The 23,147-nt window shown below is 38.9% G+C and overlaps 1 protein-coding gene across 1 annotated transcript in view; it reads right to left on the bottom strand.

Moving 5' to 3' along the window:
- The window catches only part of Hibadh (3-hydroxyisobutyrate dehydrogenase), a 99,426-nt gene that overhangs the window by 73,848 nt on the left and 2,431 nt on the right, over positions 1-23,147 (bottom strand). The window contains exons 2-4 of the mRNA XM_021165077.2: positions 15,781-15,941; positions 7,995-8,104; positions 5,135-5,256 (exon numbers count right to left, since the gene is read on the bottom strand). Of these exons, the coding sequence (XP_021020736.1) occupies positions 5,135-5,256; positions 7,995-8,104; positions 15,781-15,941 (393 nt within the window). The remainder of the gene's footprint in view (positions 1-5,134; positions 5,257-7,994; positions 8,105-15,780; positions 15,942-23,147) is intronic.

The raw sequence follows: 23,147 nt of genomic DNA on the forward strand, positions 1-23,147 counted from the left end.
GTGGATGCTCACAGTCAGCTATTAGATGGGTCACAGGGCCCCCAATGGAGGAGCTAGAGAAAGCACCCAAGGAGCTAAAGGGGTCTGCAACCCTATAGGTTGAACAACAATATGAACTAACCAGTACCCCCTGGAGCTCGTGTCTCTAGCTGCATATGTATCAGAAGATGGCCAGTCGGCCATCATTGGAAAGAGAAGCCCATTGGTCTTGCAAACTTTATATGCCTCAGTACAGGGGAACACCAGGGCCAAGAAGTGGGAGTGGGTGGGTGAGGGAGTGGGGGGGAGGATATGGGGGACTTTTGGGATAGCATTGGAAATGTAAATGAAGAAAATACCTAATAAAAAAATAATAAATTAAAAAAAATAATATTGCTTAGTAAGAAATAGAAGTGCTGGGTGGGGGAGATTAACCCACACCTCCAAATGCTACTCCATTTCAATCATCTGAACTGTAAAAATTCTCTTTTATTTAAAATGCTAATAGAAATTGTGATACTGTCTCATTTCTATTTGTATTTATATCCTCATATAAATCTATTTAAATACATTTTAGTTAAAACACTCCCCCCCCCAGGGGGGATGGCAATATGGCTTAGTGGGTTAAATGGCTTGCTGCAGAAGCATGAGGACCCAAGTTCTAAACTCCAGCACCAAAGTAAAAGTCAGACGTTGCAGTAGACATCTGTAACTCAAGCTCAGGGAAGCAGAGACAGGCGGTTGCCAGGAATTTGGCCAGCTGGAATGCAAAGATCCAGGTTTAGTAAAGACCCTGTCTCAAAAATAGTGTGGCCAGCCAGACTGCTCAGTAAGTAAAAACACCTGCCACCAAGCCTGCTGACCTACGTTTTCACATGGTGGAATGAGAGAACAAACCCCCAACGTTATCTCCTGACCTTCAAATGCATACTAGGGCGCATATGGATGGGGACACACACACACACATACATCAAACAATTTTAAAAAAAAAATCAATAAGGAGCAATAGAGGAAATGACCCAAAATTAGTCTGCAGCCTCTAATTCAGATGTAAAGCATGGGATACAATGGAAGAAGAAATTTAAGGTTTAATTCAAATGACCCGAAGTACTCCATACTCCACAACTGATGAAACTGTTCTCCCCCCACATCCCTCTTCCCTCGTTTTCTTTGGTTAAAACATAATGAATTTTTAAGGCTGTCTATTTGACACACAGGTAGATAATCCTTTATTTAACTGAGAGAGCACAATCTTTTTGTTGTTGTTTCTGAGACAGTGCGTCTCTAAATTGCCCATTCTGACCTGAGTCTCACGGCAATCCTGCCACAGGTTCCCTACTGTGCTCAGTTTAGAGTAATTTTCAACAAACCATATTTATATATAAAAATAATAAATATGAGAATAATCCATCACATTAAATGCCTAAAAATATCTGTGAAAGGATCATATAAATATAAATAAGATGCTATTATATAGTAATTAATCTCATAATGATCAAGTGTCAAACCAATTAATTATCACAAAATATACCTATGCAAGGCTTTTCATGAATAACAATACAAGTTCAGATGCATTCACAGTCGTACTAGGACTCAAACATTGTTTCATGAGAAGACAAGAATGTTTCTGACTATTTCTGACTGAGGAAACAGCATGAGGCTCTGACTTGGATCCCCAGGCCCATGTAAAAGCCCCAATACTGAAGAGGCAAAGACAAGTAGATTCCTAAAGAATCAGGGACAAACTAGCTCAAAAGAATAAGGTTGAGTGAGCTGGCAAAATGGTTTGGTGGGTAAAGGTGCCTGCTGCCAAACCTGACCACTTGAGTTCAATTCCCAGGATCCACACAGTGGAAAAACTGACTCCCTCAAGTTGTCCTCTGCCTTCATACATGTGATACAGGAAAGTGAACACACACAAAATAAATTACAATGTGAAAAATATTAAGTGGGCCTGCAAGATGTCTCAGTGGATAAAGCACTTGCCACCAAGCACTTGACCTAAGTTTAATCCCCAGAGACCACATGGTGAAGGAGAAAAAAAATGTATATATAGAAATACCAAAGGCTTTTTAAAGTAAGAGAGCAATGGAAGAAAATATGAACTATCAACCTCTGGTCTGGACATGCACGAGCACACATGAGCATGCACACACACACACACACACACACACACACGCATGTGTAGCCCTCCCTACCACCACCACTATACACACTCCTGGGTTCTGAGGTCCTTTACCCACCTAGCTTCCCTAAGCCTTTGGGCAGTTTGTGCATTGTTGACTGTTTGCTCGACTGTGAGAAATGTTGCTATGACCCCATCGCTCACTCCCTAATCAGTTGCTTTTTCAGTACTGAGTCAGAATGTGCAGCTTTCCTCCCATCCCTACTGACTGCTTCTTTTACTGTATGACTTTGCTGCTGACTGCTCCAGGTAAAGGTAGCAGACATCTCTAGTCCCAGTGTTACTGTGGCACCATGGGAAGAAAAAAGAGGAGAATCCCTAGCAAGAACTTGTGTATCATCCCATTCAAAGAAAGAATGGTTTGGTTTGTTAATTGTATTTACAGCCCCAATATTATTAGTATTTTACAGTCAGAATGCCTGAATCAGACTGGGGAGCTAGCTTAGTGCATAAAGCTATGCAAGCTTGAGGACCAGAGATCAGATCTCAGCACCCAAGTAAACACCAGGTGAGTATGGTGGCTCACTTGTCATCCTAGCACTTAGGCAGATGCGGCTTCCTGGCTAGCTAGACTCACTGCATCAGTGAGCTTTGGGTTCTGTGGAGAGCCTTACCTCGGTGAATAAGGTCCTGATGCACTGAAGGAGACTCCCAACATTAGTCCAGAGCCTCCACATGTGCACACACTCATATACCCACAGTTACACTAACACACACACACACACACACACACACACACACACACACCACACCACACACACCCTGTATACACTGACAAACCTTTTTAAAAACTTAGGCCCTAGAGATGGCTCAGTGAGGAAAGCATTTGCCACAGAGCCTGATGACATGACCAATGGAATTCACCTGATGACAGAAGGAATGGACCAACTCCACAAAGACATCCTCCGACCTACACACGCCATACACACATACTAATAATAAATTTTAGTTTTTAAGGTAACTAAATACCACTACAAATCTTTATACTGTAATCTTACATAACTAATTCAGTGTAACAAGAAGAGCTAATAATTAATTATTCTTTCACCTACACTCAAAAATGATGTGAAGCTGAACATGATAATGGATGTCTGCAATTCCAGTTTGGGAGGTAGAGACAGGAGAATCAAGGCCACCCTGGTTAATACATAAGACTCTATCATAAGTAAACAAAATAGCAACAACAACAACAACATCAACAACAAATAGTAGTAAGTTTGAAAGATAATTTTTTATCAAAACCAATTATAAAAAATAAAATCTGAATTAAATTATATTTTACTTTTCATCTTTTAAAAGTTCAATCTTATATTTAATATAATTGGAATAAAATCGCTATTGCTGCCTACTGCTACAAATGCATACTTATCTTTACATATGTATAAGCAGAAATACACACAAGAGCACTTCTGATTACGGCAATTTTGGAAATGACAGAAAATCACACCCACAATCCTACCAAACCAGCAATCCTGCTATCCCCACATACCGACCATCCCACACACCCACTTTTGCTATTATCTGATACAAAATTAAATTTTAAATTTTTCATTAGTGAGTCTCTGACTTCTCACAAAATGTATCCTGTAACTTCCGTCATGTTACACGGTAAATTACATTTGCAGATTTTCCAATATTAAGCCATCTGTACATAAAGGCAACACAGAACTTGCAATGTTTTATTTCTCTTATTTATGGTTGGATTTGATCTACGAATTGTGTCTTTCAAGGTTGAACTTTTATACTCCTGACTGAAATCCACCTAGCATTCTCCCTGTTGATTCTATTTGCTTTAATAAGAGAGTTGAAAGGTCTTTCATGTGGAATCAACTGCGAAGTCCTTCCTTATTTTCTACTGTCTGGAAACATTCACATGAAAATCTGATAATCTTTGTTTGATGTTTTAATAACAGTCACCTGTAAAGCCACTTGAGCCTCACATATATCTTGAGAGGTCAGATGGGTTTGTTTTGTCCTTTTTATTTGTTTGTTTGTTTGGTTGGTTGGTTTTGGTTTTTTGAGACAGGGTTTCTCTGTATAGCCCTGGCTGTCCTGGAACTCACTTTGTAGACCAGGCTGGTCTCAAACTCAGAAACCTGCCTGCTTCTGCCTCTCAAGTGCTGGGATTAAAGGCGTACGCCACCATGCCTGGCTTGTTTTTTCCTTTTTAAAATAACTTTTTCAATTTCTTGAACAGAGTCAGCCAAGCTGGAGTTTTGTTATGGTTTGTGATTGTTTGTTTGTTTTTGAAGTAGGACATCAGTCACTCTAAGTTGGCTTCAAACTGCCTATGTACTGAAGCCTTGAACTTCTAATTCTCCTGCCTCGGCCAACCAGGTACTGGGTACAGGCATGCACCAGCCCATGTAGTTTACTCAGTGCTAGGGATCAAACCAGGACTTCATATGCACTAGGCAAGCATTCAACCAACTCAACTACAGCTCCAGCCCCAAACTAATTATTCCCTGACCCAGTTCTTGAACTTCTAGGCAATGATCTGTCTTTACCACACAACAACTCAACCCAAACCATGTGACTCTTCTAAGCTCTAACACCTTTACAGAAATTTACAGGTAACTTACAGTGCTGTATGTGAAAGCACTAAACATCATGCCAGTTTATTCTGTTGTTATCTTAATGAGAGACTAAGAATCTTCCTCCAACTCTTTCCTGATCCTATCCCACTTCCTATCACTCCTCCAGATCCACTTCCACCTACCTACTTCCTGACCTAATAAGACACTTTTTAAAAACAAAATATTAAACAGGTGAAAAAGGAAATAAAGGATTGAATCTAGAAGTTTAACAAGATTTTTGGGGGGTTTTGTGGCAAATTAAAATGTATACATTGGTAATACATCTGAAATCAATGGTAAATACCTTGGGTGGCACAAAAGCAGGACAGCTAGCTACTTTGGATAAGCAGAAAACTATATGACACAGTGCACATGTGTTTTAGAGAGCACTTACCACCGGAGACAGGGGCATCCATGAAAACAGCTCCCATTTTCTCAACTTCTTTTGCCAATTCTTTTGAAACTGAAGGATCAATAGTACTGGAATCTATTAATAATGAGCCTTTCTTCACTTTTCTAAGTATAAATGAAAATATTCAAGTTTACAACACTGAATGAGTACTTCATGCAACTAAGCAACAATCAGAATCAGGTCAAAATAGCCAGACCATCAAGGAGGCCTGTGGCCTGGTACTGAAACGGTTGACAGATCTCATATTTATGTACTCAAGTTCAGATCAATTACAGTTCAAAGTAAACCCATACTCATTCAGATAACGAAGTGGCAAAGCCTAGTATCAAGTGAAGTCCACTGGCCATACTGACACAGTGAAGCTAAAGTGTAAGCAAGTTTGAAACCCTAGTAATTTCATAAGGGAACTGGCTTATTCACTGGGTCTTAAAAAGTTTAAGTCTTTAGTAAGCTATACTGCAAATTTCTCATACCCATATCATTTTCACTAAGAATAAATATAAGCAACTAAAATATAGCTATTTGCTTCAAGAGGGTATATTCTTTTAACAATGGAAACATCTTTTAAAAGAACATTTTATTAAGACTTTCAAATAACTAATTTTGATCAGACTCACTCTTCCTCCAACTCTTTCCTGATCCTATCCCACTTCCTATCACTCCTCCAGATCCACTTCCACCTACCTACTTCCTGACCTAATAAGACACTTTAAAAAAAATATTAAACAGGTGAAAAAGGAAATAAAGGATTGAATCTAGAAGTTTGACAAGATTTTTGGGGGGTTTTGTGGCAAATTAAAATGTATACATTGGTAAAGATGGAAGCAGGATCATAGATAAACCTTTATCATCCTTATCATAAAAGATTTCTCTTTGTACTATGAGTGCAGAACATATACCTGAAACAGTTCCCTTTTATCTATAAGGCAGTACTTACCCTTGTGGCTAGAAAACTCTGACCTACATTAGAATTTGCCTACCGGGTCTCGGTGTCCCGGGCCTACAATCTTAAATAAATACTCAGAGAAGGTAAGGTAGGAAGATTACAAGTTCAATATCTGCCTGGGTTACAAGGCTGGTCCAAGGCCAACCTAAGCAATACCGTAAGATTCTGTCTCAAAAGTAAATAAAGAAGAAACATATAAATCAAGAATGACAGCTAACAATTGTATGCAAATTTCCCGAAGTTCTCATTTATTATTAGTGTGTGCGAATGATGTGTTCTAATTGTACACATGGAAAACAGTGGAGGACTCTGTGGAGTCAATTTACACAGCAAGGGTTCTACCCAGAGCCATCTCACCAGCTATATATTTCCTCAAGTTCTTCCCACAGGTCTACTCGCCCAGGGGATACACAATCAAGACTGGAAAATTAGAACTCCATATATAGAAATATTAAAAGAGAAAATGGGGAAATTGCTGTTAAAAAATTAACTAAAAAGGAAAATAAAATATTTGTATTGAAAAAGAAAGTGCATAGAATTCTTTCAAGAACATTTCAGACAGAACCAACAGAGTATTTGGGTGGACTCCACAGAAGAGACATGCCAAGTGCTGCTAGAACGCACCTCAGTACAAAGGTTTTACTTTATGTAAAAGAAAAAATATGAATACAACTACCAGTCTTCTATGGTATTATCACCTTTAACAATCTTAAAAACAATGCACTGGGTGTAGAAAAAGAATCCAGACATGGTGGAGGAGGCAGAAGGGGACCATCACTGAGAGGGCAATTAGAGTTTAATACGACACCAAACTCTTCCTAAGCACTTCCTGAACAAAACTGGTCTGCTAGCTGGCCACCATGCTCCAAAGTGAAGGATATTAGTAAATGTTGTGTCACTGCACACGTCTGAGCAGCTTTCCTGGAGAAAGAAAGCAGGACACAACTGGAGCAGGCTGGGTAGCGAGTCAGCCAGGCCGCCTCAAGACCACCCACACTGTGGGGCCGCTGACTCCACCAACCCCTGAAACCTAAACATTTATCCTATCAGTTTTCTGTCTAATATCCACATGTCTTTTCCTTACAAGTGTGTTAGTTTTCCAAACCTCAAATTTCATTGTATTACGGTTTTCTCAAAGCAAATCTTCCTTTCTTTTAGCAAGCATTATTAGAAATCAGTGTGGTGACTCAAGTGTCTACATGGCACATGACTTTGTATTAGTTCTCTGTTAAATTCGACAGCAAAGTAAGTTAGGAATAGGAAACAGAAAGCCAGAAACTGGAATGCAACCACTGTCACTCTGACATAACCACACCACAAGGGTTTGGCAGGAAGCAGCAATTTACCAGCAGGCTTACAGTGTCAGGGAAGCCAGACACTGGTAGGAAACACTGACGGGAATTACACGTCACCCAAAGGGCTACTGCTAACACTGGATTCCAGCTTCCTCATGTCCTCACTGCAGATGGACCAGCCCAGAGGACAGTCCATAACTTTTTACTATATAGTAAAGTCTTAAATTGGTGTGCTTTTCAGTGTTTGCTTTTATTTTTCACAGAGTCCCTTTTCTAGAATTCTATACACCAGAAGAAAATCTTGTTTTAAAGAGTAGGTACAATTTAGAATGCAAGCCTTAAAAGGCTCCGAACCATTCTGCCAGTGAGAAAGTGTAATGCAAGAGTTAAGCAAGGCTGGAGGAGGGAGTCCTGCAAGTCACATACTTGACTCTAGTGCAAAACTTAACTCTTCACAGTAAGCAGGAAACCACTGTTCACTTTATGAAATTAGAAAATACACAGGAAAATTTAACCAATAGAGCTTAAATGCCCTAGCAGCTTTAACAACGCAAAACCCAGAGCTACAGCAAGAAAAACTGTACCCTTGAGAAATACATACTTTAGAATCCCGTTTGCTCCAGAATAAACTTCTACCGAATTCATACTGGAGGGCAGCATTGTGATAATCCTGTCAGCCTTTTCGGCTACTTCTGCTGGGGAGGATGCTACCTTTAAAGAAATCACAAAGGAGAATTGTTTAATGTTATGTTTAATGCTTCAAATGTAAGCAGTGCCCAGGTCTCAAACATGACAGGATCTGTAACTATTTACTGGAAAAAGTTCAAGATCATGACCAGTAACAAAGCTCAGTGACATAAAGAACAAATGGAGGCTGCTAGAGTCTTCATCCTCTTCTGAACTATCTGGAGAACATGGGGTTCACAGAAAGTCCCCATAAATGTCTACTTCCCTGAAGTAAATACAAAGCAAAACAAAGGCAAGTTGTCTTCCTAGCGAAGCTCTATCTCTAGATCACTCCAAGATATAAGTCTGGAAGTCGATGTCAGAAAACTTCAGGTGCCCCCTTAGAAACACAGTTCTCTTCCATGGAAAGAAATTTAGTTCTATCTAGATAACTCCTTCAAAGGTCCCTTACAGGGTACCAAAAATTAGCTCACAGATCTTAGGACACTACATATCCCCAAGCTTCTCATGCCCATGAGCTGGCAACACCAAACCATCCAACTGCCAAGCACATGGGTGGTCTATCAGTATCCTGCATCCCAAGCATCTGCTTCTCGGGATGCTTGGTTTGCCAGAGTGCTGGTAACCCCTCAAAAATATCAAGTCATGTCAAAAGTCACAGGTCTGGAAAAAACACACACTGAGAGTAGTAACCGCAATGTCACCACTCTACTGGACAGACTGCTCTATATCTAATGATCGCATACATTTGGTATGTATTAACACTGTCTGATTTGTATAACAAAGGCATTCAAATACTCTTACCATTGCTATGATGACTTTAAAAGTACAATAACTGACAAAATTTGGAAACAACTCAAAAATAGAAGGGAAGAAACCAACCTCATTTCCAATCTGACACTAGCCACAAAAGCCTTTAGCAGCCAACTAATTAGAATCCCTCAATTACATCTGTTCATTGAGTGGGTAAGCAAAGGCAGAATGATAGAACAAAGCAACACTTATTTAGGGGGGTGAGAGATGCAGGTTTAGTTGCACCCCCACCAAGTACTATGCAATCTACTTAAATGTGCAAATCATTTAACCGCTCTGGCTTCAGCTTCCCAAACATAATGACAGTGCATTAATTCCTGTAATCCTAAAACTCAGGAAGACTTGTGTTAACAAGAGTGTTGCAGATTTGAAGTCATTCAGGGATTCAGAGGAAGGCTCCTAACAAATGAAGACTGAGGCTTTGCTTTTTAAAGAAATGATACATTTGTCCTCATTCTTAACCTGAATGAATCCTACCTACTCTCCTGCCTTCTCCTCCAGAGAACCCTATGTGCCCTCTTACAAAACAACAACAAAATACCTAATTTAGCTTCTACCTCCAACATACAATTTATTAATATCCAGTAACCTTCAATTCCAGGAAAGCTGGTCACTGTAAAATGAGTCTGACATCATCTCTTTCTATCCACTTACACATCACAAGGAAGTGGAAAGGAGAAAACCTGGCCACTGAATCTGTCCTGGGACCTTCTAAGTCTCAGAAACCCTGTCCTCATCACTTTCATTTCAGATGACATCACTTCCGTTGGATGGTAAGCAACGTTTATACACAATGTTAGTCTCTGTGGTTCTCTATCAGAAATGAACTGTTAAGTGTTGTTACCTGTCTTTCTCTCCTCAAAAACACTCTTGGCATTTTATTATAGTCAAATTATAATTTTGATAGAAAGCCACATGAGACAGATACTCAAGTTTTATCTGTTGGCCAAAAGCAAAAACCTCCTAACAAATGGAAACTGAGGCTCTTTTTTTTTAATTTTTAATATTTTTTTATTACGTATTTTCCTCAATTACATTTCCAATGCTATCGCAAAAGTCCCCCATATCCTCCCCCCCACCCACTTCCCTACCCACCCATTCCCATTTTTTTGGCCCTGGCGTTCCCCTGTACTGGGGCATATAAAGTTTGCATGTTCAATGGGCCTCTCTTTCCAGTGATGGCCGACTAGGCCATCTTTCGAATCATATGCAGCTAGAGTCAAGAGCTCCAGGGTACTGGTTAGTTCATAATGTTGTTCCACCTATAGGGTTGCAGATCCCTTTAGTTCCTTGGGTACTTTCTCTAGCTCCTCCATTGGGAGCCCGAAACTGAGGCTCTTAAAGAAACGATTCCTCTGGCTGGAGAAATGGCTCGGCGGTTAAGAGCACTGACTGCTGCTCTTCCAGAGGTCCTGAGTTCAATTTCCAGCAACCACATGGTGGCTCACAACCATCTGTAATGGGATCCGATGCCCTCTTCTGGTGTGTCTGAAGACAGCAAAAGTGACAGTGTACTCATATATATATAAAATAAATAAATTTTTAAAAAATTCAGATTCCTTCTTGGGGTGCTACATTACTTTTACTTGGGAACAGTCTGGAAGCTCCGAGCCTGAATAAAGCTTCAACTTGAAAGAGAGAAAGAAAGAAAGAAAGAAAGAAAGAAAGAAAGAAAGAAAGAAAGAAAGAGGATTCCTTTGTCCTCATTCTTACTGTGAATAAATCGTTCATACTCTTCTCTCAGCCTCCATAAAGAACCTTATATGCCATTTCACAAATGTGATACATCTAAAACAGACTAATATCTCTTCTACTTTTACATTCAACTTCCCTATTTAGAGTTATACTGTGTGTGTGTTCTGATAATCTATTACCTACTACTGGGTCTCAAGGTAGTAAAAACTGTGATTCATTCAGGCAAGAGTTCTAGAAGAAGTTCCTGGCACTCTGAATATACTCAAGAAACAGTAATCAGCCCAATAAAATTAACTTGTCTTCACACACACACACACACAAGAGGAAACTATTACTATCACTTGAATGGAGAACACAGGAACAGGAATAGTAGATGTGTATAGTAGAGATGGGAACATGGCTTACATGAATTTTCAGCTAACACTAAAATAGTATTTATGTGCTAAACTCTGTTTTAACAACTATATGAAAAGCTCTGTTCTTATTCTATGCATTAGGAAACGAGTTGACAAAGAGAAAAACCAAAAGCTTGCCAAAGACTACACAGCTAACTAAATGTCAAAGGCAGATTCCAAGCCAATGCATCCTGTAGCCTGCCAGTATATTCCATACATTCCAAAATAGTGTCAGAAGAACAGTAGCTTAGAACAAAAATGAATTCTCACAGAGCTGGAAGGCAGAAGTCTGAGTCTGAAAACAAGGTGTCGGCGCGGCCACTCTCCCTCCAGTGATCTAGGGCAGGCTCTTTCTTTGCTTCTTCCACTTCGATGGCTGGTGGCATTCCATGACTGGCAGCAACACAACAGTAATGTCTGCCTCCCTCTTCCCAGCATTCTCCTCTGTCTGTGTCTTCTTCCTTGCCGTGACCCTTAGTCCTGGTTCTCACCTGCCACTAGCTATGCCCCTGGCTCTCATTTTTAAATGGCTTCACCCATACATACATTATACAATTTTCCCATTTAGAGTAAATGAATAATTGGTTGGCTTTTATTATATTCCCAGATAAGAGTAACCATTACCAGTCAAGTGTTTAATCTCTTCAAAAAGAAACTGTATATCCATCCATGAGCCACCACTCCTCTATGCCCAAGGCTGCTTATCTTCTCCAAGCACTAAGCAACTAGCATACTTAGATTTCCTTTCTCTTGATTTTTTCTTTTTTTCAGATAATAAGAGATGCTTAGAGCATGGTCTTTTGCAACTGGCTTCTTTAATTTAGTGTGCTTAGTTCATCTGCAACACAGTAAATATCAGCACCTTTTCCCCCTTAATTCCTAAATAACATTCCAGTACAGATGTGACACTTCACTTACCCATTCATCCACGGATATACATGGGTGTTGTTTCTATTTCTTAGCTATTATGAGCAATACTGTTATTCAGAAAGTTCTGTGTAAATATGTTTTCATTTCTCCTGAGTATAGACACAGGTTGGTTTTCTGTTGCTGTCACTTTGGGAGGGGGTTGTATTGTTTTGTTTCTTGAGACAGGGTTTGACTATGTAGCTCTGGCTGCGCTGGACCTCACCTTGAACTCACAGAGTTCCACCTGCCTCTGCCTCCCCAGCGCTGGGATTAAAAGCGTGCTCCCTTATGCCTGGCTTAGATCCAGGTTCTCTTTTATCGACAGGCCAGGAAGTGGGGAGACAAACAGCTAAATGAATAAAGTTCTTCCATATTGCTGTATGTCCCTGGGTTTAGACCTCCAGTACCCAAGTAAAAGCCAGGTATTCCAGTATGCATCTAAAAGCCCAGCAGAGGTTGGAGAGGCAGAGAAAGGCAGGAAATCAGTGACCTCCGGTTTAGTCTAGGTGGGGCAATGACAGAGAAAGAGAGGCCACACACACACATGAAGATACACTCAAGTACAGCACACACAGTAAGAACTCTTCAGTCATATCCTAGCTCTATGCTTCATTATCTGAGACACTCCCCGACTTGTCTTCTGAAGTGGCCGAGTCAGTTTCTCTTCTGCCACCATTGTTGAGTTTCCCAATTGCCCTGTATGACCACAATAGAAAGGTGTGTTCTGCTCTGTCTGCTGGATTCTTCATTCTGACTGTCCCAGCGTCCATGGTTCTCCTCCTCATGACTAGTATATCCTTTTCATGCTTCTCTGGCCTCTTTCATCTAACTGCCTTGAAGTTCAGATCCTTTGCCCATTTAATTACTTGTCTTTAATGGTTAAGTTGTAAGACTCCTTTATGAATTTTAGATACAAGTCCCTTATCAAATAAATATATGATATGTAAATATTTTAGACCTTTCATGGTGAATTATCTTTTTAGTTTACTGGTGTTATTTAGATCAAGCAAATTTAACGCCAGTGAATTGCAATTTACCTATTAATTTTGTTACACAAGCTCATACTGTTATAGCTAAGAATCCTTTGCCAAATTCTAGATCATAAAGATTCACTATTGCACTATCATTTACTTACTTATTTATTTATTTACATCATTTTATCTCATTATGTATGTAAGTCTTTCACTTACATGTATGTCTGTGCATCGTGTATGTTCCTAATGGCCAGTGAGGTCAGAAGAGGGCATCATATCCCCTGGAACTGGAGTTTCAGTGACAGACACAAGCCATCATGTGGTTGCTGGGAATTGAACCTAGGTCCTCTGTAAGAGTAAGTGCTCTTAACTGCTACACCATCCCTCTAGTCCTTGTGTTTCCTTTTGATTTGTATAAGACACCCTTCTGGGGCCACTTTTCAACCATTGCTATCCACTAAACAACTTATTGTGAAGAATAATTATTATTCCAACACTCTTCAAAGTACAAGAAGAGTGTGGAAAAGAGGAGGCGCAAAGCATATACAATTTATGAGTTGGCATTACTGATGTTTTAAAAATTCAGGCAATTTACACCAATTATCCAGTTTATAAACAGACAAGTAGCTAGCTACATTTCAGAGCAAAAACAAAGCCATGCTGCACACTGACAAATGCCTTATACATTAACTTTTATTCATTAGTAGCTGTGCATCTTGTAATTCAAAGGTGTCAAAACTACACCTTTGTTCAGTCCTTGGCTCGCTCCTACTATGAACTCATTGAATAACCCGAGGAGAGCAGCTAGCTTCAGATTTGACCCCACTCCTAGTGTCTGAGGGCACTGCACTCTCTCACACATAGGCATACTTAAAAATGAATAAAACTTAAAACAAACAAAACAAAACAAAAACAAAATCAGAGTGCTAAGCTGCTCTTTGTTATGTTACAATCCCATAATCCAAATGCTTGAAGGGCTGAGAGTAAGGCCCAGATACAGCAGTTTCTCACTAAATATTAGATTCCCTTGTTTTTCCTTTTAAAGTGTTAACGTTTCCCTTATTCCTAGACAAGCCTATTAAGGTAGTCTTTCCTCAGGCCTACCTAAAATTAGTAAAGAACAAGAATGTCATTGGGGAATAGAGTTAGAGGGGTAACTTCAGAGAAGTCAATAACTCAGGCAGAACACAAGAAAGTTCTGGAAGTCTAGGAAAAACTGAAAGATATAGAATGCAGTGACAACTACTTCAGTTGTTCCAAAGTAACCTATAGTATATATATATATATATATATATATATATATATATATATACACACACACATATATATACATATTCTAGAGGCATGGGAGGAGGGACAACGGTGTGGGCATTTTAAAGTCCCTGAGTTTATGCTCTGCCAGTTCTTACTTCTAATCCACTGGAGGGTCTCCATTCAACCTCTACCTTGCTTTCTGCCCAAATTCAAGACATTTCCTTAATTTAGAGATCTAGCAGCATTTGCAAACACATGTCACCATATAGTGATGAACATCAAATATCAGTGTTATACCCAAAATTAATACTATCTCCTTCAATCAATTAGCTACTAACTGATTTAACTCCAGACAAACCAACTTGGAGTACTTATCATATTAAAGATAATAAAAGGTCGCCTTCTTCACAGTCTCTTAGTAAAGTAAGTCATCAGATCGTTCCAGAAAGTTATGCTAAGAGTCTAGGTTACTTCACTTCAGCCCAGAGTCCCAGGGAGTGTGATGTCAGTCTCCTCAGACCACGGGAGCAAGAGCAGCTTCAGGGTGACACTGAAAAGCCCCAAGATTTCAGTCACTTTCTCATGCAGTACCACCAGAGTCAGACAGTACACAGAGCATGGCCAAGAAAGACAAGGGCACTTCAGCTCTAAAATGGCTTCTAAGTCACTAAACCCATTTTCTTTCTCAGGATTGCATGTCTCAGTGTTTGCCTCGATAATAATCCACATGTCTTTTGTTCTGCTTTATTCTGTTTGCATAGTTTTCTGTTTCTTGGAAGCTTCTAGTCCCAGGACCATATCTTGCCCTTAGTTATCATTCTATGACTTGTGCAAAATTTCCTTCATATTGTAAAAAGAGCATATCTGTTAAATTCAGAGGCTAAAAAAATGGTCTCTTATCATCTGAGTTACTAATAAACTTTGACAAATCCAAACAGAACAAGACTTACCAGGCAGATGCTATCATAAAACATGATAAACTCTAGTACCCCAATTCTTGAAATGTAAATGACAGCCTAAAAGCAACATACTACCACTCAATCATAACTCAGCTCCATACTACAGCCCACAATGTTTTTAGGATGTCTCCTGGTTTACAGTCAATAACTAATGATGGACTCAGAGTGCTGCCATGCAACATTTATGAAGTATATTCACATACATTTTTCTCCTCTGGGTTTGATAATCTAATGACACAGTAGTTAGTCATCATTCACACTTCACAGATGTGGAAACCAGCTGAGGGAACAACTTCTCCCATTAAGACAAAATTTAAGTATTTGATCAGGACTCCGGCAAAGCTTTAAGTCCCAAAGCAGATTCCTGTCCTAAGACAATTGTCCCTGACTTAATCTAACAAGAAGGCTAATTCCACAAAATAATTGCTTCATCAACATAATCAGAGAAGATATTATCTCAGGAAATGACTGAACAGGAAATGCCCTGGCCACCTAGCAGAAAATAGACCCCTCTCAGCAGCTATACTGCTCTTTTGATGTGGATCCAAATGTTGACCTGATGTTAAATTAAAAATGAAAGACAGCAACAATTAGGTTTTACAACTCTGTTGAGCATGCTTCTAAGAAGCACTTGCTTCTTTGATTAAAAAAAATGTTTTTTAAAGAACAAAATCTAAAGCAAATCCAAAGCCAAGCCTTACCTGTTCCCCGGCCTCTTTAAACTCTTTGCATACATCAGGGAACACGTCATAGAGGATGAGTGGATAGCCATGTTTCATGAGATTTTTTGCCATTGGATTTCCCATGTTTCCCAGTCCAATGAATCCAACTGGAGTCTTAGAAGCCATTGACCTAGAACACACTGATTTCAATACATTTATAAATAAAAAAAGTAATTTGTGGTACACATACATGCATGTAGGCAAAATAGTCATATATGCTAAAAATAATAATCAAAAAAGATGGCTTAACCTCATAAACAAGTGCTTTAGAGGGTAAGAAAGCTTTGCCTCACCTTGGAAATAACATTAAATACACTTTCTCCATTTCACAGTGACGTTGAACAAATACCACTCACTAAAGGTGCATTGCATGAAATACTGACAGGGTTTTAAAAAGACACAAGACACAGTACTTGCCCCTGAAAAGTTGATAATCTACTGAAAGAATTAGAAAGAACTCCACTTGCCCTAGCATTTACAGGTCTTATTCTTCCTTTCTCTTTCAATGACTGTGGTTTTGAGACTCTGTGTGACAACTAAGCTCAGCCATTTTTAAGTTTCAAATCCTCTCAAGTGTTCCGACTCACCATGAGTGTATGTGAGCACAGTGAGATCCTAAAGGCAAATTATTTGAAGCTCTATGCTTAAGAAATAAAGCTCAACTGGGTTAGCAGTTTATTTAGTTCCTCTTCACCACTGACCCTACCACTTCCATCAAGCGTGTCCTTCCTGTGCAACATCACAGTGCCAATGCTAAGTTTACTGTGTGTGACAGGAGCCCTTGTTCTTTATAGCCCATGGAGGTTCAATGACAGAGAAATGACACCTAATTGAAATTTTAATTTAAAATGAAATAGAATGAAAAGTACATTTTATATACGAGCTCTCATGCCCATAAGCAAATTAACAAAAAGAGAAGATGGAGCACTATTACATCAAGCCACTGTATTCAAGTTAGAAAGGTGCAATTTAACAATCCAGAAACATTACAAGCAAGGAACCCTGCATTTAAGGGCAGTTAGTTTAATAGCAACTACCCTAAGTGAAACAGTAACAAGCACGACAAGGAAGAGTGAGGACTCACATACACCGCAAGCATTGAGTAGACACCTCTATGTGCTATGCCAGAGGGCAGCCTCAAGCTCTGATCCTCCAATCTCAGCTGCCCAGTGTTGGCATTACAGGTATACACTAGACGAAACCACTGAACACAAATGAGATACAATCCTTGCCTTGCAATAACCTTAAAATCCAAGAGGACATAAACACAATAAAACATCAATATAAGACAGGCGAGAATAATGTTAAAAAAATAACGGTGGTACAGAATTCATGGTTAGAAAATATTAAGAAAATACATTTAACTTGTGTATTTTAAAGTGGATCAAGTTTCAAACAGAACAGGAAGGGAACATAAAGAAAAGGGAATAGTACATTCAAGAAACAAGGAAAGCCAGAAGAAATAAACAGTTAACAGTTAATATTTATGCCAGACAGAGTTACCTAAGCTCTTTATTGATATTATTTGTGAGATATGATTATCTTCTTTCACTTGGGAACCCAGATGCTTAGCAAGCGTAAGGAAAATGGCCAAGGCCTGACTTTGGGTTTGGGTTTGTTTGGGCTGCTTTTGGTTTTGCAGTGCCAGAAGGTAGCTGTGGCTTTTGAACACACTTGTATCTTATGGATTCACAGAAGTTCAACCTTAGGACTGGAAACTCTTTATGATCATTTAGTCTAGAAACATGGAACGTCCTTACTCTTCTGAGATACACACTAAAATAGCAGGAAATATTATGGTGGCTGCTACTGTCTTTCAAGGGATGCACGCTGGATATGTATATATGTAAGTGGAAATAAAGGAAATGACAAAAATAATAAACTCTGAACTCTACACAAAAGACTACTCAGAATTCCCTATATTACTTAGTACTTCCCATCTGGAGTTTTTTCACAAGGGGAAAACTAACATATTCACACATAAAAACTATTATAGATGACGAAGAACCAAGTAACTAAGGAGGGGCTGCTAGCACCCAATATAAACAGCACTATTCACACCTGAATAATTTAAAAATCCCAACTATGTCTATGAATGACCCAGGTAGGCAGAAATCACAAAAAGACAACAGAAAACGTCAATTATCTTCAGAAAAAATACTATGAAAATATATTCAACGTGTTATAATTAGAGAAAAGAAACATGACACTACTCTTTAACTACTGAATGAACCGAAGCTTGAACAAAAACTATCATCAGCTAGTGAGGATTTATGGAAATGAGTGTTCTCATACATTATTAAATAGATCAGATCAGCCTTTTTGAAAATCTATCTACATTTTAATTTAAAACAATTTTTGACTCAGCAATTCTACTTTCTAGAAATTTACAAGGGTTATAAACTTTGTCTTAAAAGGATCAGTATAAATTACTTTCAGCTTTGCAAGCCATAAGGAACTATTCCATTCATCTATTCTAGTTTGAAAATAGCCATAAATAATAAACAAAAGTGCATGGCTGATTCAAATACAATAGTTTTTGAGTCTCGAGTGTATGTGAATGTTCACACATGTGTGGGTGCATATAGAGAACAGAGATTGACATTTGATGTCTTTCGCTCTCCACTTTATGTATTTATTTACAGATCTCCTGAACTGTGAGCCTTTTGATTAGGCTAGCCTAGTCATAGCTTGGGAGTGACGGGGAGCCAGCGAGCTTGTTAGAGGTAGGCCACCACATCCATGCAGCTCTTATGTGTATGCTTCTCGGGGTCCAAATCTGGGTCCTCGGCCTTGCATGGCAAGTGCTCATCTACTAAGCCTTAGCTCTGACATACAATTTTATTTAGAAAAACAGATTCAGGACTATGGACTATCATTTTCAGGGTCCTGCTATACACTAAACTCTGAACCACACAAGCAGTTATTATAGCACTGTTTATTACAGCAGAAAAAAATGAAATAGCTAAAAACATATTAGTAGAGTACCTAATTCACAATAATTCACACTAACCCAAAGCAATGCAATATTACTCTTATATTTGTGGGGCTCCACACTTGCACCTGCTGCAGCCTGCGTTCCTTCCTTTCAGAACTCCCAACTGGGGGAAGCTTGGGTAGGATTCTTGACTTACTCAGAGAATTTAACATAAATCCAAGCACAGTGGTTATTAGAGAGGCACTCATAGAAAGGACAAAACACACCAACCCACAGTTGTCACGTGTATGATTTTAGTGGCTCTCAAGTTACATCTCAAAGGTTGTTAACATCCCTCCCCCTTTCCTTCTTTCCATAAATGAGATTCTAGCGTGGCTCCAGAGGTGGACTGAATAGGACTGAAATCTGGTAAGGTAAAAACCGGGGTCACAAGGCCTGCATACACAGGTCAGCACTATCTTTCACTGTAAGTGAGAATTCTTGTGAATTCCCATTGCAATTGAAAACTGCAGGCTTACAGTTGAGAAAGGGAGAAAGACCACACATGAAGGTTATTAGTATGTTTAGGCTTTAAATATGTCATCTTAAGTTTCACTTGAAATACTTCTACATAAAAGGTATAATGTCTCTTAAAGGTAACCGTCACTGAAAATGTTAATTATGCTGGATTTCTTTCTTTTTTTTTTTTCAGAAAAGTAACATTTTTAAATTTTGAGAATTTTATACATGAGAACTATATTACTTCATTTCTGTCCTTCCTTTTCCCCATCTTCTGCTCATGTGCCCCTTACATTCACTCAAGTTCATGATCTCCTTTAATTACTGTTACCTGCACACATGCATGTGTGTGCACATATGTAAGTGCAGCCTGCTTACTCCATTTGTTAGAGTTGACCACTGAGGACTGGAGAACCTATCAGAGGGCTGGTCCTAGAGAAGATCGGCTCCCCCTCTTAGCAAACATGAGTTAGCTTTAGCTCTGCATGTAGGAGTGCAGCCTTGCAGGATTTCCACCATCTTGACTCATCTGTCAGAAAGTTTTAAGCAGATTCCCGAGTGAGGAGATTCTTTTCCTCCCACAGGTCCTTAACTGCCTATCTTTCTGTCCTGTCCTACCATGATCTATCTGTCTAAGGCAGAGGAAAAGCCTCCAGGATAAAACCCTAAGAAAAATAGCAAGATGCAAAACATTAATACAAGAATATGCAGTGAAAAAAATATATGGACTTATTTTTCTGGGTTTTGTATGGATATATTAAAAAAAAACAGTCATCATCGTTCAAGTGGTAAGAGTCATGTGTCTGATTTAACTATATACATTTAACCTTTATAACTACTTTTGTAAGAAAAGGAAATAAAGGTACTGGCAGAGTGGATGCTAAGTGCTATGTGAATGAGTTCTAACTCTAAAGAAGTTTCACTAAATGGGCACACAGGAATATAACCAGGTCTGAAGCAGCTACAGAGTCACAGTGGTGATAAATTGGACTCGGCAAATGTGAGCTGGGTTGTAACCATTACACAGGTTAACTCTCTGATGTTCCTCATCCCAGATTCAGATACTGTCTAGTCCAGGGCTACCAATCCTGCCAATACATGGAAGTGCCATGAAAAATGTAATAAGAAGTGAACCAAGGGTTAATGAAAACATTGGAAATAATGAGCAGACTTCTATAACCCTCAGTATTACTACCTAAGGAAGGGATATACGTAATACTCAGAATTTGAACATGAGATTAAAAAAAAATTAAGATTAACAAAGGTATCAGTGAAATTCCTGTTTATAAATGAATTTCAGACTGGATAAAAGCTAGAGAGGTGCTTAATGAGATGAAGGAACAAATCATTTGTCTAGTGTGAACAGTATCAAAGGGCTGGGTGTAAAACAGGCAAACAGGCAAAATGCTAGCAGGCAAGAGGCACAGACTATCTACCAAAAGACTAGTTCTTGTGAAACTCCAAGTGACAGAATCCAAGAGCTGAGGGGACAGTGCGGACCTTCGCTGCAGAAGCTAAGGAGCCAAGAACGAGGAGGCCTATGATATCTGGGCTAACTATCTGAGCATCAATCATGACAGGTTGTCAGTGATGGGCTTAGCTCTCTTCATTTCATCATTGGGGCAAGACAAGAAATAAAGTTGGTATAAGTATTGCCCAAAGGGAAGTTGCTCATTGGTTATGATCACATTTACATTCTGAGTTTAGGAGATCCACGTAAAGTCACCTTTGGTTGTAAGCCCTTGAAGCATAAAGTTACTAACTCCTCTAGATGCCTTTATCAACAACAGGACCAACAACATCAGAAGGTTACTGTAAAGATTATTTGAAATAAGATATGTAAAACATTAAACAATGCCTAGCATATGATAGTCAGTAAACAGTAGCTACTTGTATTAGAAGGGTCAGAAAGTGCCACTGTGGAACAAGTCCTACACCCAAACAGCCTTTTTAACCTAGTGGGTTAGAAGGGAGAGACAGATTAAAGGCAGCAGGAGTCACTTAGGGAGTGACATCTTCTAGTGAAGGGAGCTTCTGATGGAGTACTTGGCGCACAGAATTGACTCCCAAAGGTACAGGGATCCCAGGGAATTTAGTGGGACTCTAGAAACACCTGCTAACCTACAAGAGAAACCCGCCTACCTTAACAGTAATGTGCAGAGACAGCAATGTCAGATGCCAGATAAAATCAAGCCGGAAAAAAACAAAACAAAACAAAACACAGTCAGCATAAAGGTGATGCTGGCTGATTGGTGGAGAAACTGGTTAGAAAACTTGACAACACTGGTTTTTAAATTTACAGATGATGTAATAGGAGCAAAGTTATTATAGCTTGGTAACTTGGCTACCAGAAATCAGTCTACTACCTGTAAAAAAAAGTTATCTTACATTTTTCAAAAGCTACCTAATCAAAGGAACACATGAATATAGACTATAAAAACTATAAAGTCATAAGGAAAAGTTTACTTCATTATACAAAAATAATCATTTAAAGCTTCTAAGTGGATTTTTCATTGTGTCATAAGATTGTGTTCTTTCTTTATCTGAAGGAAATAGTTTGAAATTAGATGTCTGAAATTACAATGTCAAACATGTTTTCCTATTTGTATGTGTATATATGTATGTGCAGAAAACTATATATAATAATATGCAGAAAATAATGTATGTAATATATATATATATACCCCATGATAAATCTTAATTCATAAATATATATGTATATATCCCATAATAAAGCTTAATTTATAAATTAGGCACAGTAAGAGACAAATAAAAATAATCATAATAATATAGAAAAATTATAACATGTTTTGAAGTTATACAAATGTGGTTGGTCCCAAAATATCTTTCCATGTATTATTTTCAGCCTGTGTTTAATGGTGAGTGACTCTTGGAAGCGAAGAGAGCACAACTGGCTAAGAAAGAACCGCTGTACGCACAACCCGGTGTCCTCTGTTGCATACAATAATGTAACAAACACTGTTTGCCTTAACAGTAAAAGTTCCTCAGCTAAGGATGATGGCGTACTCTGGGAAGGTCTCACATTACTTCAGTAGTAAGTATTTCTCGGTGTGTACTCTTGTAAATTCAAGGTCAACTTTAGTCCCAAGGCCACATGTAACTTTCAGACCTGCATGTCCCAAACTAAATGATGCTAATGTAAATGGAAAACAGTACCATTTTATACTTGATTACTCTGAGATTACAACCTTAGAGTTGGACTTGAGGTTTGCTTTGGAATTATTTTAAATGCCAGTGCTTATATAAATTAATAATAAGGACAAATAGTAAACTAACCTCAAAAATGTTAACTTTTTTTGAGATTCAAATCTTTTTTTTTTTTAAAGTGGAGTACATTCTACAAAACCATATCCATTATCACTTCTCCTCCCCCAAGCCTCAGGGAACATCACGGACCATGGGCGCTGAAGAGGGAAAGGATGGTGAGGAATGCCACAGAACAAAACCATCCAGACACCACTGCTGCTACAATTGTGGTCACCTGACCCTTCAACAGGCCATCATGCACAGAGGTGGTCCCATGAGGACCCACCCTTCCTGCAGTACTTCTGCCTGCTAATGGTTGTTGCTGGAAGGGTTATCATTTTGTGAATGGTGTGAATGGGGAACAGGCTGGCAAGAAGGGGTTCAGAGGGAAAGGAGGAGGTAGAACAGAGGGGAATGTGGGTGACTGTAATCACAAATTGCTGTATTATGGATAAAACTGTGAGGGGAAAAAAAGCTTAAATCTAAACATACAAGAAATACAAGCATATACACAAAAGACACATAGTTTTTTAAACTTAGTATTTGCAACTCTATATACAGTGCTATTTAATTTTCCCACCCCACCTTTGGTCAAGCGGTCTTTAAAAATGTCCTGATACAATTTTTCTATGTACATGTTGAG

The sequence above is a fragment of the Mus caroli genome, chromosome 6 (genome assembly GCF_900094665.2).
Source record: "Mus caroli chromosome 6, CAROLI_EIJ_v1.1, whole genome shotgun sequence".
NCBI classification, from domain to species: domain Eukaryota; kingdom Metazoa; phylum Chordata; class Mammalia; order Rodentia; family Muridae; genus Mus; species Mus caroli.